Here is a 13229-nt window from a genome sequence, read left to right as displayed (position 1 = left end):
GCCAGGAAAGACAAACAGGAATATTATAACAGCATATGTTCATTTATTTATTCATCCAATCGTAATTATTGAGCGCTTATTGTGTATAGGCACTGTACTAAACACTTGAGAAAGTGCAATGCAGCAAGAGAGACAATCCCTGCCCACAATGAGCTCACAGTCGGGGGCGGGGGGAGACAGACACCAATACAAATAAATAGGCATCAATGTAAATGAAATTACAGAAATATGTGAAGAAATGGAAATCAATAACAATTGTGGGCAGACAAGGTCTTTATTACAGAAGATTAAGGAAATTAAAGGAACATTTCCTCCTTGGATTGGTTCTGTCAAAAGCATAGATAGACTGTCGATAAATGATGCGGGTGGAATCAAAGAGATTGAAGGAACACACACAGGAACTACACCAGAAAGACAGAAGTATTTGAAGAAGTTCCTTTTGAATTAGAGCCATTCATCATGGAAAGAAAAGTTATATCAGCTTTACACTGTCTTGCCAAAAGTAAGGAACCTGACTTCGATTGGCTTCCTATTGTGATGTTTCAGGCAGCTGGAGAGAAATCAGTTGAAGTCCTTACCAAATTATGTCAACAGGTATGTCCTACCACTCAATGGCCATCTGATCGGAAGAGATCAGTTTATCTTCCAATACAGAAGAAAGGAGATATAACTAAATGTGACAATTATCATACAGTTTCCTTGATCTCACAAGCCAGCAAGGTATTGTTAAAAGTTATACCACATCAAATAGAGACCTACATGGAATATAAATTGCCTGATGCTTAAGCTGGATTCTGGAAAGGATGAGGGATGCGAGATACCATTGCTGATGCCCGTTGGATAATTGAAAGGACAAGAGAATAGCAAAAGGAAGTCAGGATGTGCTCTATTGATTAAAAGTAAGGCCTCTGACTGTGTGGATAATGAGAAACTCTGGAGCATATTTAGGAAAATGGGCAAACTGGGCCATTTAATTGAATTAATATGGAACCTGTATGCCGAACAGGTTAAAATTAGAACAGAATATGGAGAAACAGATTGGTTTCCCATTAGAAGGGGTGTAAGACAAGGATGTATCTTATTGCCTTATCTGTTCATCCCTTATACCAAATACAGCATAAGAGAAGCCGGCTTGGATGAAGATGAACGGGAAGCAGAGCTTGGAGGAAGGAATATAAACAACCTGTGTTATGCCGATGATACAACCCTACTAGCAGAAAGTGAAGAAGATTTGAAGAGCTTATTATTAAAAATTGAGGAACAGAGCAAAAAGATGGGCCTACATTTGAATGTCAAGAAAAAAAAAGATCATGACAACTGGAAGTTTTAACACATTTGTAGTGGATGGAGAGAAGATTGAAATAGTTGAATAGTTTTCTCTCCTGGGATCTATAATCAATAATAAAGGGACTAGTAGTCAAGAAATACACTGAAAATTAATGTTAGGAAGACTTGCTATGAAGAGCCTGGAAAAAGTAATGAAATATGCTGATGTAACTACCACAAAAATAAAAATTGTCAATTCTATGGTGCTTCCAGTGACGATGTCTGGATCCGAAAGTTGGACAGTGACAAAACCGGATAGAAAAAGCATCAGTTCTTTTGAAATGTGGTGTTGGAGAAGGCTTTCAAAAATACCATGGACTTCCTGAAAAACAAACCAATGGATTTTGGAGCAAATTAAGCTAAAGTGGTTTTTGGAAAGCCAAATGACTCAGATTAGCTTATTTTGGACACAATCAGTAGGACTAATTCTCTAGAGAAGACACTAATGCTAGAAAAATTCCAGGGAAAATGTGGAAAAGCAGACCAACAGCTGGATGAACAGAGACTGTAACAATGATAATGGAAGAACCGTGAGAAAGGTTATGGATTATGGCGGAAGACAGGACATTCTGGAGAAAATAAATCCATAGAGTCACTATTAATTGGAAATGACTCAACAGCACTTAATAATAATGCTTTACATCAGTCAATCAATCTATTGTACTTTACTAAGTGCCACTTATCTGTGCAAAACACTATACTAAGCATTTCATTCATTCATTCATTCCCTGCCCATAACTAGCATGGCAGAGTATAATGGAAAAACAGAGCTGATAGACACATCTCCAACCCACAAGGAACTTACAGTTTAAAGAGGCAGACATAAAATGGAGTATCATAAAAATATATTCCTTCACTCACATGGAGAGGAAATGTATTTATATTTACCTTGATTTTTATCAATTTTGGTCATACATCGGGCAAGGGAAAAATCCAGCATACTAACCTAGGAGATGGCTTTCCTTTGGCTTCACACTGGATCACAATATTCTCCCGAGGGTCAATCACATAATCTTTTGGAGACTGATGAGTGATGGTTGGAGGCTGCAATACTTCATTAACAAATGCAAAGAAATTAATATAATTTACATGATAGAAATAGAACATTTTACATAACAAAGGCAGCAAATTTGCACTAAACTAAAAAGCAATCAAGACATATAACATTGGTTTATAAACTAAAAAATCCAATTTCTTCCTCCCTATGCCAGAGAGAAATTTATTCTCCTGTGGCTCAGGCTGAAATGCACAGTAAAACATGTCCAGTGAACTTAGTTCTACCTCATTTTGAAGGATGTCTAATTCAGCTCTGAGAGACTGCATGGGACCACAGAATTAATTCACACACTCATAAATTTTTCAATCAGGAAGTTTCACTGCCATAGAATTTAACATTTCTGCCATCATATTCTTTGACAATAATGCGGACCTTTGGATGGTAATGAAGAAGCTTCCACTACCTGAGTTTGCTAGTTAATATTAGGCACAATTCAAATGAAATTAGAAAAATTTTAATTTGAAATGTTTATCCTAAATGTGACCCAGTTAAAAATGTCTAATTGAAGGTAGATTAATAAGGCTAAGATTATTTGAGACCAAAGTAAAAAAAAAAAACAGAAAAGTTATAAATACTATGTATAATTCTAGGAAAATTCCCATTCCTTGAAAAAAAGATGTCTGGCTCTCTGATATTGTAGTCTTCTATGTTGGAATCTCTATTTTTTAAGTTTCTATCCCTCAGACTTGGTGCCCCTCGGTGTACTTTCCTATGCATGTATGATTACATATGTTTGGGTGCATTTGTCTCAGTATGTATCTGTTTGCTTTTGAGTGGCTTTCTACTTGTGCACTTTTTCATGTGTCCATATTGTGGGTATCTGCAAGTGGCATCTTGTTTTGTGTGCTAGAGAAGGGAGTAAAGAAACTCAGGTCCTAATCCCACCAGACCAATCAATCAATCAATCATATTTATTGATTAATTTATTAATTAGGGCATTTGTTAAGTGCTTACTTTGTGCCACGCACTGTTCTAAGAGCTGGGGTAGATACAAGGTAATCGGGTTGGACACAGTCCTTGTCCCATGTGGTGCTTACAGTCTCAATCTCCTTTGCTTACTGTGTGCAGAGCACTGTACTAGGAGCTTGGGAGAGTACAATATAACAGAGTTGGTAGACACATTCCCTATCCACAATAAGCGTATAGTCTAGAGGGAAGACAGACAAATACAAATAAATAAATTATGGATATTTACATAAGTGCTGTGGGGCTGAGGGAGAGATGAATAGAGGGTACAAATCCAAGTGCAAGAGCGACACAAAGGGACTGGAAAAAGAGGAAATGAAGGCCTAGTTGGGAACATCTTTTGGAGAAGATGTGCCTTCTCCAGCGGAGAGGGTGCGGAGAGCGATAGTATGACGGATATGAAGGGATGGAGGGAGGGTGTTTCTCGCCAAAGGCAGGATGCAGGTAAGAAGTTGGCAGTAAGAGGCGAGATTAAAGTACAATAAGTAGAATAGCATTACAGAAGTGAAGTATGCGGGCTGGGTTGAAATAGGAAGAAAGCAGCTTGGTAAAATAGGAGTGGGCAAGGTGATTGAATGTTTTAACGTCAATGGTAAGGAGTTTCTGTTTGATGTGGATATGGGTGAGCAATCACTGGAGGTTCTTCAGGAGCGGGAAAACACAGACTGAATGTTTTTGTAGAAAAATGATCCGGGTAGCAGAGTGAAGTATGTACTGGAGTTGGGAGAGAGAAGCCTGGGAGGTCAGCAAGGGGGCTGATGAAGTAATCAGGGCAAGATAAGATAAGTGCTTGGATTAACATAGTAGCACTTTATTTGGAGTGGAAAGGGAAGATTCTAGCAATGCAATGAAGTTCGAACTGACAGAATTTAGTAGAGTGCTCTGCACACAGTAAGTGCTCAATAAATACGATTGAATGAATGAATGAATATGTGGGTTGAATGAGATTTCTCCATCCTTATTGACTCCCATGCCCATTGCCCTCGCCAGTTTTTTCAGACGTTTAACTCCCTCCTCAAACTGTCATCCCACTGCCCCCCCATCTCTTGCCCCTAATTACCTTGCCACACACTTTACTGAGAAAATTGAAACCGTCATATGTGATCTCCCTAAAATCTCCCCTCCTCTCCAGCCCCTCCCTCCTTCTGCCCCTTCTTAAATGCTTGCATCTTTTCCAGCAGTAACTTTAGAGATCTCTTACCTCCTCTCAAAATCTACCCCCTCCACCTGCTCCTCCAACCCCATCCCTTCGCACCTTATCAAAGCATTTTTCCCCTCCCTTCTTCACTCCCTGACTGCCACCTTCAACTGTTCACTTACCAATGGTTTTTCCACCCTGTTTTCAAACACACTCATGTCTGTCTATATTAAATAAAACTCTCCTTGATGCCATGGCTCCCTATAGCTATTGCCCCATCTCCCTCCTACCATTCCCCTCCAGAGCAGGTTGTCTACACCTGATGTCTGCAATTTCTCTCCTTGACCCCCTCCAATCTGGCTTCTGACCCCTTCTCTCCACAGAAACTTCCCTCTCAAAGTTCACCAATGATATCCTTCTTGCTAAATCCAACTCCCCTACTCCATCCTAATCCTATAGTAGTAGATTAGTGAGGTGAGGTAGGATGGGGCAAGCTGCTTTAAAGCCAATGGTAAGGAATAACTGTTTGATATGGAGGTAGATGGGCAGACATAGGAGGTTCTTGAGGAGTGGGGAGACATAGACTGAACATTTTTGTTGATAAATGATCCATGCTGCAGAGTGAAGTATGGATCGGAGTGGGGAGAGAGGAGGATGGAAGGTCAGCGAGGAGATAGATGCAATAGTCAAGGCGAGATAGGATAAGTGCTCAGATCAGCATGGTAGCATTTTTGAATGTACCTTCACAATCATGTATATTTGGAAATATCTGTCTTTCCCATCAGAGTGAAAGCTCCTTGAATGTATCACTTTTCTGTTTCACACTCATATGCTTAGTAGAGTGCATTATTACTACTATTAGTATTGTTATAACCAATTCCTTCATGCAGGTTCTCAGTCCTGCTGATCATGAAAAACACTCAATGCCATCATAGTCAAAGGAAGACTCAATCATAATCATCACAATCAATCTCTACTTAGCCAAATTCAGCAATCTGGCCAGCTGCTTAAGAAGTAGGTGTTGAATCATAAAGAAACATAATACCTCAAACAAGTAAGTAATTTTACTGAGGTGCTGACCTTTGATTTTTGTGTGTAGAATGTTGTATGACTAATTTCCTCCCTTAAATGTTGCGGTCATCATCACAACAAGTAGGAGCAAGAATTCTCCATTTATTACAGTTATGCAGATCAGAGGAATTCCTACAAGAATAAACTGTACTTTTTTGTTACTTCTATAACCAAAATTTAAAAATACTGCCTCTGAAGGAGTGTGAAATACATGGTTCTATTCCAGCAGATAACAAATTCTTTCTTGAAGACAGATCTAAAAATTTAAAGCCAAATTTTCATCCTTTCTAAACTCTGAAGATTTCTCCAGCTACCTCAGTGGTGATTTATATCTTCTAAATTAAAGAGCAAATCAGTGCAAGAAAAAGAAAACAACTGTAGTGTTACTTCAAAGACTACATGAGAAGCAGCATGGCTCAGTGGAAAGAGCATGGGCTTTGGAATCAGAGGGCATGGATCCGAATCCCAGCTCTGCCAATTGTCAGCTGTGTGACTTTGGGCAAGTCAATTAACTTCTCTGTGTCTCATTTATCTCATCTGTAAAATGGGATTAAGACTGTGAGCCCCCCCGTGGGACAATCTGATCACCTTGTAACCTCCCCAGTGCTTAGAACAGTGCTTTGCACATAGTAAGCGCTTAATAAATGCCATTATTATTATTATTATTATTATTATTATTACATTGATGGTTGGCTTAAATTCTTCCACTTTGGAAGGGATGGTGAAGAGTTCTGTCAGATGGTGTGGGATAACACTTAAAACACTCTCCCCTCCCTCCCCACCCTCACTTGGTCTAACTATATCCTCCCTTCAAAATATGAGAGAACTAAGTTCAATACTATATGTTTCAAGCATGTAGCCACAGCAAACACACATGCACAAGAACCGCCAAAGCCAGAGACTTGAGTAATATCCTCTTTGCTTCAGCATCACAAAGGTTTAATAAACAAAACAACAGCAAATTACATTTTCACTATTGCTCATAGGTGAAAACTTACATTCTTCAAGAAGTTTTGCTTTTCCCCCATCAGTAACAGCAGATGAGAAGGATTAAAGGAAAGCTGTTGTTAGTAAAAACAATGTAATAACCTGAAAGATGGAGGGAGGGTTTTGGAAATTGGATTTTAACCTAAAATGACTGCCAGTGTGGCTCTGTGAGAGAAAGAAATCTTGGTCAGAAGAAACCAGTCCACCTTTCCTTGGACATCCAAATGCATATATGGAAGAATAAGTGAAAAATACAAAACAAAACAAAACAAAAAACACCCTTATGGGGACAAAAGCAAGGGATTCCATTCCTCAGACATTCTTCTAAGTAAGAATTCATTCTCCAGCTAAATATAGCTGAACAATTCAGTTCATCTGGATTATCACAAACTGAGCTGTCCATAATCTTATCAAAGGCACTGCTATATGCAAGGTTTCATTAACAGAAAATTTCAGATGAGTAAAAACTTCTGCAAGACAATAGCTGATCAAATAGGAAGGCCCGAAATCAACTAATAGTTAAATTGAATCTGTCAATAATATACTTTTCCACATTACATTCAATTCATTTACTTCTCTGATGAATGGAAACTACTTTTTGGCCTTTGTAAATAAGTGGAACATACTTTAATCAAGGATGATGTAGGACGAGTCCTGTGAGCCTCAGCTCAATACATGGGCAAAGTTTTCTGCCTGTGGATCATTTAGGTCCCTTGTCTTTCCTGCTTCTTCCTCCTACTTCCAGGTTTTGGTCAGATCTTCCACTTCTTCCAACCTCCCCTACTAGGGACACACCAAGGATGGGAAAAGAGGACCCCAATGGGATACTTATTTCAGTCCATGTAGTGAGCAACACTTGCAGTGGTTGGCTGGATCAGGTATAAATTTATAGGTGTTTTGCATCTTATCTTAGTTCAGTCTATTCACCATTAGCACAGTAGAGTGAGTCAGCCATAGATGGTTGTTTCCTTGGTACAGTGAAGAGTTAGACTACTTTCAGTCCATGGGGGAAGAACATTTTTTATCTCCATTGCTTTTAGATGCAGTCTTGGGAACACAATTACCATGACTGACAAATTCAGCAATACCAATCTTTTTTTTTCGCTGAAATGAAAATCCCCCTGCAAAATCTTTGGAAAGAAGGGAAAGCCCCACTTTCCCATGAAGTGGGCCCTCATTTCATTTTGGAAGAAGGTGAGGAAAAGGGAGTGTGAAGGTGGGGACATCAGAAGTTTCTTTCAATCAATCAATCAATCAATCGTATTTATTGAGCGCTTACTGTGTGCAGAGCACTGTACTAAGCGCTTGGGAAGTACAAATTTGCAACATATAGAGACAGTCCCTACCCAACAGTGGACTCACAGTCTAAAAAGATTTCACCTCCCACTGCCTTCAAATTGGGCCCTCAGTGTCCCTCCTGCCAAAGGTGGCCTCTAGAGTTTCTCAGTTGGGTTTTCAGGGTAATTTTGCAGTTTGGATCCTAGAGTCCTGGCAACTACCTCTCCATAACAAATATATTATCCTTTTTCATCGGTTTAATTATGAGCTGACTCCTCCCAGGTATATTTGAAGATGACAAATCAATACATTGTCTATCAAAAAGTTTTATTCCTAAAACACTTACAGTATTATGAAACCTAAACCCTGGAAACTTAAATGAAATCCAGTTGAAAGTGTCACACTCTGACCTCTTGAGTCAATGGTTTTGTTCCAGGAGAAAGATAATAAAAGCATTTGTACGTATGGTATGAATTGGCTGTTCTCCCTTTAAGGAATTGGAGGCACTAACTAACTAGGGGTCCTTATGTCCCCTCAGGATATTTCCCTTTTCCAGATCGGAGCACTGATGGCAATTTGAATCCTCTCAGTAACAGATCATCAATCAATCAATCAATCGTATTTATTGAGCGCTTACTGTGTGCAGAGCACTGTACTAAGCGCTTGGGAAGTACAAATTGGCAACATATAGAGACAGTCCCTACCCAATAGTGGGCTCACAGTCTAAAAAGATTTCACCTCCCACTGCCTTCAAATTGGGCCCTCAGTGTCCCTCCTGCCAAGGGTGGCCTCTAGAGTTTCTCAGTCGGGTTTTCAGGGTAATTTTGCAGTTTGGGGTCTGGAGTCCTGGCAACTACCTCTCCATAACAAATATATTATCCTTTTTCATCGGTTTAATTATGAGCTGACTCCTCCCAGGTATATTTGAAGACGACAAATCAATAAATTGTCTATCAAAAAGTTTTATTCCTAAAACACTTACAATATTATGAAACCTAAACCCTGGAAACTTGAATGAAATCCAGTTGAAAGTGTCCCACTCTGACCTCTTGAGTCAATGGTTTTGTTCCAGAAGATAATAAAACCATTTGTACGTATGGTATGAATTGGCTGTTCAGACTTTAAGGAATTGGAGGTACTAACTAACTAGGGGTCCTTATGTCCCCTCAGGATCCTTCCCTTTTCCAGATCAGAGCACTGATGGCAATTTGAATCCTCTCAGTAACAGATCATCAATCAATCAATCAATCGTATTTATTGAGCGCTTACTGTGTGCAGAGCACTGTACTAAGCGCTTGGGAAGTACAAATTGGCAACATATAGAGACAGTCCCTACCCAATAGTGGGCTCACAGTCTAAAAAGATTTCACCTCCCACTGCCTTCAAATTGGGCCCTCAGTGTCTCTCCTGCCAAGGGTGGCCTCTAGAGTTTCTCAGTCGGGTTTTCAGGGTAATTTTGCAGTTTGGGGTCTGGAGTCCTGGCAACTACCTCTCCATAACAAATATATTATCCTTTTTCATCGGTTTAATTATGAGCTGACTCCTCGCAGGTATATTTGAAGATGACAAATCAATAAATTGTCTATCAAAAAGTTTTATTCCTAAAACACTTACAATATTATGAAACCTAAACCCTGGAAACTTGAATGAAATCCAGTTGAAAGTGTCCCACTCTGACCTCTTGAGTCAATGGTTTTGTTCCACAAGATAATAAAACCATTTGTACGTATGGTATGAATTGGCTGTTCTCGCTTTAAGGAATTGGAGGCACTAAGTAACTAGGGGTCCTTATGTCCCCTCAGGATCCTTCCCTTTTCCAGATTGGAGCACTGATGGCAATTTGAATCCTCTCAGTAACAGATCATCGAGGAGGCAATCAGGAGAATCATGCTAAAGGATCCCTTTGGGGAGGACCAGACTGGAAGGTTACTGAGAGCCAGGCAGCCCAAACTCCTCCTCACCAAGTGAGTCTCCCCTTGTCCAGCAGCAGGATGGGAATGATTACAGTGCTCTGCACACAGTAAGCGCTCAATAAATACGATGGAATAAATGAATGAATTACTTGGATCACACAGCAGTCTGGTAAATCTATAAACACAATATGATGAAAGGGGAAGAATCAACTATTTCTGATTAGTTCGACAAGGTTGCACAGACTATTTTCCATTCATAATCTTCAAAGCATCATTCAATACTGGGAATTTCCGACTGTCCAAATCAACAGCTTTAATAGGATAATACTTACGATCAAGAGGTACCTCCAGTGAACTCATCATCGGGCACAGGAAGAGAATCAAGAGAGCTCTGCCTGTGGATAAGCTCTTCATTTTCGGCATTTTAAGCTGCATTAGCTAACTCCTGCTGAGAAGTGCCAACAGAATTTTCTTTTCTTCTTTCCCAAACAGCTTTGTCTGTAATGTTTAAGTAACTGTCACAAAGAACCTAGGAGAAAGGGATGATAAAATAATGATAATAATGGTTAGCAAATGGAATCAGCAGTATTCTAAAGCAAAGGCTATCAGTTCTGAATTATATATGAAACCTAAAGCGACTGAGTTTTTAAATATTTGATTCATCTGAACTGATTTTTAATACATTACTCTGTCGCTCATCAATACACACTGAAATAGTATCTAAACTATTGTATGAAACTCAATCCATCTGCAAACATTAATTCACTAAAATATTTGTATGGATGTTTAGGTCCATGGTCTGGTACTGTATCCTTTATGTTTTGAGCAGAAAGTAACACTAGTTAGCAGCACAACAACAGGTGAGCAGAGGAGATCAATTAATCAATCAATTTATTGTGTTAACTCTGTGCAGAGCACTGTACTAGGTACTTGGGAAAATACAATACAATAGAGTTGGTAAAAATATTCCCTGCCCACAAGAAGCTTACAGTTTAATAATAATAACAATAATTATAATAATGATGGTATTTGTAAAGCGCTTACTACTAATAATAATTGTGGTATTTGTTAAATGCTCACTATGTACCAGGCACTGTACTAAGTGCTGGGGTGTATACACGCAAATCTGGTTGGATCCAGCCCCTGTCTTACACAGGGCTCACAATCTTCAACCCCATTTTACAGATGACATAACTGAGGCACAGAGAAGTGAAGTGATTTGCCCAGGACCACACTGCAGGCCAGTGACAGAGCCAGGTTTAGAACCCATGACCTTTAGACTCCTAGGCTCACGCTCTATCTAGTCTAGAGGGGGAGGCAGACATTGAAGCAGCGTGGCTCAGTGGAAAGAGCCCAGGCTTTGGAGTCAGAGGTCATGGGTTCAAATCCCGGCTCCGCCAACTGTCAGCTGTGTGACTTTGGGCAGGTCACTTAAGTTTTCTAGGCCTCAGTTCCCTCATCTGTAAAATGGGGATTAAGACTGTGAGCCCCATGTGGGACAACCTGATTTCCTTGTATCTACCCCAGCTCTTAGAACAATACTTGACACACAGTAAGCACTTAACAACTATCATTAGAGAAGCAGCACAGCTTAGTGGGAAAAGCACGGATTTGGGAGTCAGAGGTCACGAGTTCTAATCCCGGATCTGCCACTTGTCAGCTGTGTGACTTTGGGCAAGTCACTTAACCATCTCTGTGCCTCAGTTCCCTCATTTGTAAAATGGGGTTTAAGAATGTGAGCCCCACATGGAACAACCTGATTACCTTGTATCTACCCCAGCGCTTAGAACAGTGCTTGGCACATAGTAAGTGCTTAACAAATACCATCATTAATTAATTAATTAATAAGGCTTTAAAGGTGGGGAGTGTGGTGGGCTGTTGGATATGGAGGTTGAGGGAGTTCCAGGCAGATTGTAAACTCGTTGTGGGCAGGGAATGTGACTGTTTATTGTTGTATTGTACTCTCCCAAGTGCTTAGTACAATGTTCTGCACACAGTAAGCACTCAATAAATATGATTGAATGAAGAGGGAGGACAAGGGCAAGGGGTTGGAAGTTAGATAGAGAAGCAGTGTGGCTCAGTGGAAAGAGCACGGGCTTTGGAGTTAGAGGTATGGGTTCAAATCCCAGCTCCGCCAATTTTCAGCTGTGGGACTTTGGGCGAGTCACTTCACTTCTCTGGGCCTCAGTTACCTCATCCGTAAAATGGGGATTAAGACTGTGAGCCCCCCGTGGAACAACCTGATCACCTTGTAACCTCCCCAGCGCTTAGAACAGTGCTTTGCACATAGTAAGCGCTTAATAAATGCCATCATCATCATCATTATTATTATTAGATAGACAAGATCAAGGTACAGTGAGCAACTTGGTGCTACAGAAGCGAACTATAGTGGCTGGGTTGTAGTAGGAAATCAGTGTGGTAAGGTAGGAGGAGCAAGCGGACAGTGCTTTAAAGCTAATGGTAACATGTTTCAGTTTAGTGCAGAGGCATATGGGCAACTACGTGAGGTTCTTGAAGAGAGGGGAGAAGTGGGCTGAGCATTTTTTCAGAAAAATGATCTGGGCAGCAGAGTGAAATATGGACTGGGGTTGGGAGAGGCAAGAGGACGGAAGGTCAGCACATGACTAACCCACCTATCACCTTAAAGAGTGTCCTGAGAGTGCAGGGACTCTGCAAAAGGAAAAGAGTTTTTAAACAGAAAATCTTTATAGTTGATTAATTATATGTATTGAGCACTTAGTGTGTGCAGACTGTACTCAGCATCTGGGAGAGTACAATATACCAGAGTTGGTAGACGTGCTTCCTACCCACAAGGAGCTTACAATCTAGAGGGGGAAAATATAGAGGAATAATAATAACTGTGGTATTTGTTAAGTACTTGTTAAGTACTTGTTAAGTACACTAAACTGTAAACTCCCTGTGGGAAGGGAGCATGTCTATCATTTTTTTTTAAATGGTATCTGTTAGCATTTACTATTTGCCAGGCACTGTACTAAGCGCTGGGGAAGAGACGACATAAGCAGATTGGACACAGTCCCCATCCCACATGGGGCTCACAGTCTTAATCACCACTTTACGGATGAGGGAACTGAGGCACAGAGACGTTAAGTGACTTGCCCAAGCAGACAAGTGGCGGAGCCGGGATTAGAATCCACAACCTTCCGACTCCCGAGCCTGTGCTCTATCCACTAGGCCCTGCTGCTTCTCAACTCTACTGAATCGTATTGCGCTCTGCACCCAGTATGTGCTCAATAAATACCACTGATTGATTGAACGGCACATGCTACAAGATGGCTGATCGGGGTTACGGACAGCCACAACGCTTAGTACGGTGCCTTGTACATAGTAAGCGCTTAACAAATACCATAATTCTTAAATATTATTAATGCCCCAGCAGCCTCATTCATTTTTTAAGCTTAGTACTCCCTTATCCAGTGATAATGTTGAGGTCCTCTTCTATTCACAGTCTTCTAGACTGTGAGCCCGTTGTCGG

At 40.4% G+C, this 13229-nt stretch overlaps 1 protein-coding gene across 37 annotated transcripts in view; it reads right to left on the bottom strand.

Annotated features, from left to right (window-relative positions):
- Window positions 1-13229, bottom strand: part of NRCAM (neuronal cell adhesion molecule) — a 235903-nt gene that overhangs the window by 97501 nt on the left and 125173 nt on the right. For 26 of the 37 annotated variants that reach the window (XM_038752542.1, XM_038752547.1, XM_038752548.1 and 23 more), the window contains 3 exons: window positions 10069-10265; window positions 6557-6574; window positions 2273-2378 (listed from right to left, as the gene is read on the bottom strand). In XM_038752542.1, the coding sequence (XP_038608470.1) occupies window positions 2273-2378; window positions 6557-6574; window positions 10069-10171 (227 nt within the window). In that variant the 5' untranslated portion in view covers window positions 10172-10265. The remainder of the gene's footprint in view (window positions 1-2272; window positions 2379-6556; window positions 6575-10068; window positions 10266-13229) is intronic. The other 11 variants (XM_038752549.1, XM_038752551.1, XM_038752579.1 and 8 more) reach the window with 1 other exon arrangement.

The sequence above is a fragment of the Tachyglossus aculeatus genome, chromosome 10, assembly GCF_015852505.1.
Source record: "Tachyglossus aculeatus isolate mTacAcu1 chromosome 10, mTacAcu1.pri, whole genome shotgun sequence".
Taxonomy (NCBI): domain Eukaryota; kingdom Metazoa; phylum Chordata; class Mammalia; order Monotremata; family Tachyglossidae; genus Tachyglossus; species Tachyglossus aculeatus.
Note: the sequence above shows the minus strand (reverse complement) of the source record. Positions and strands in the feature narration are given on the sequence as shown.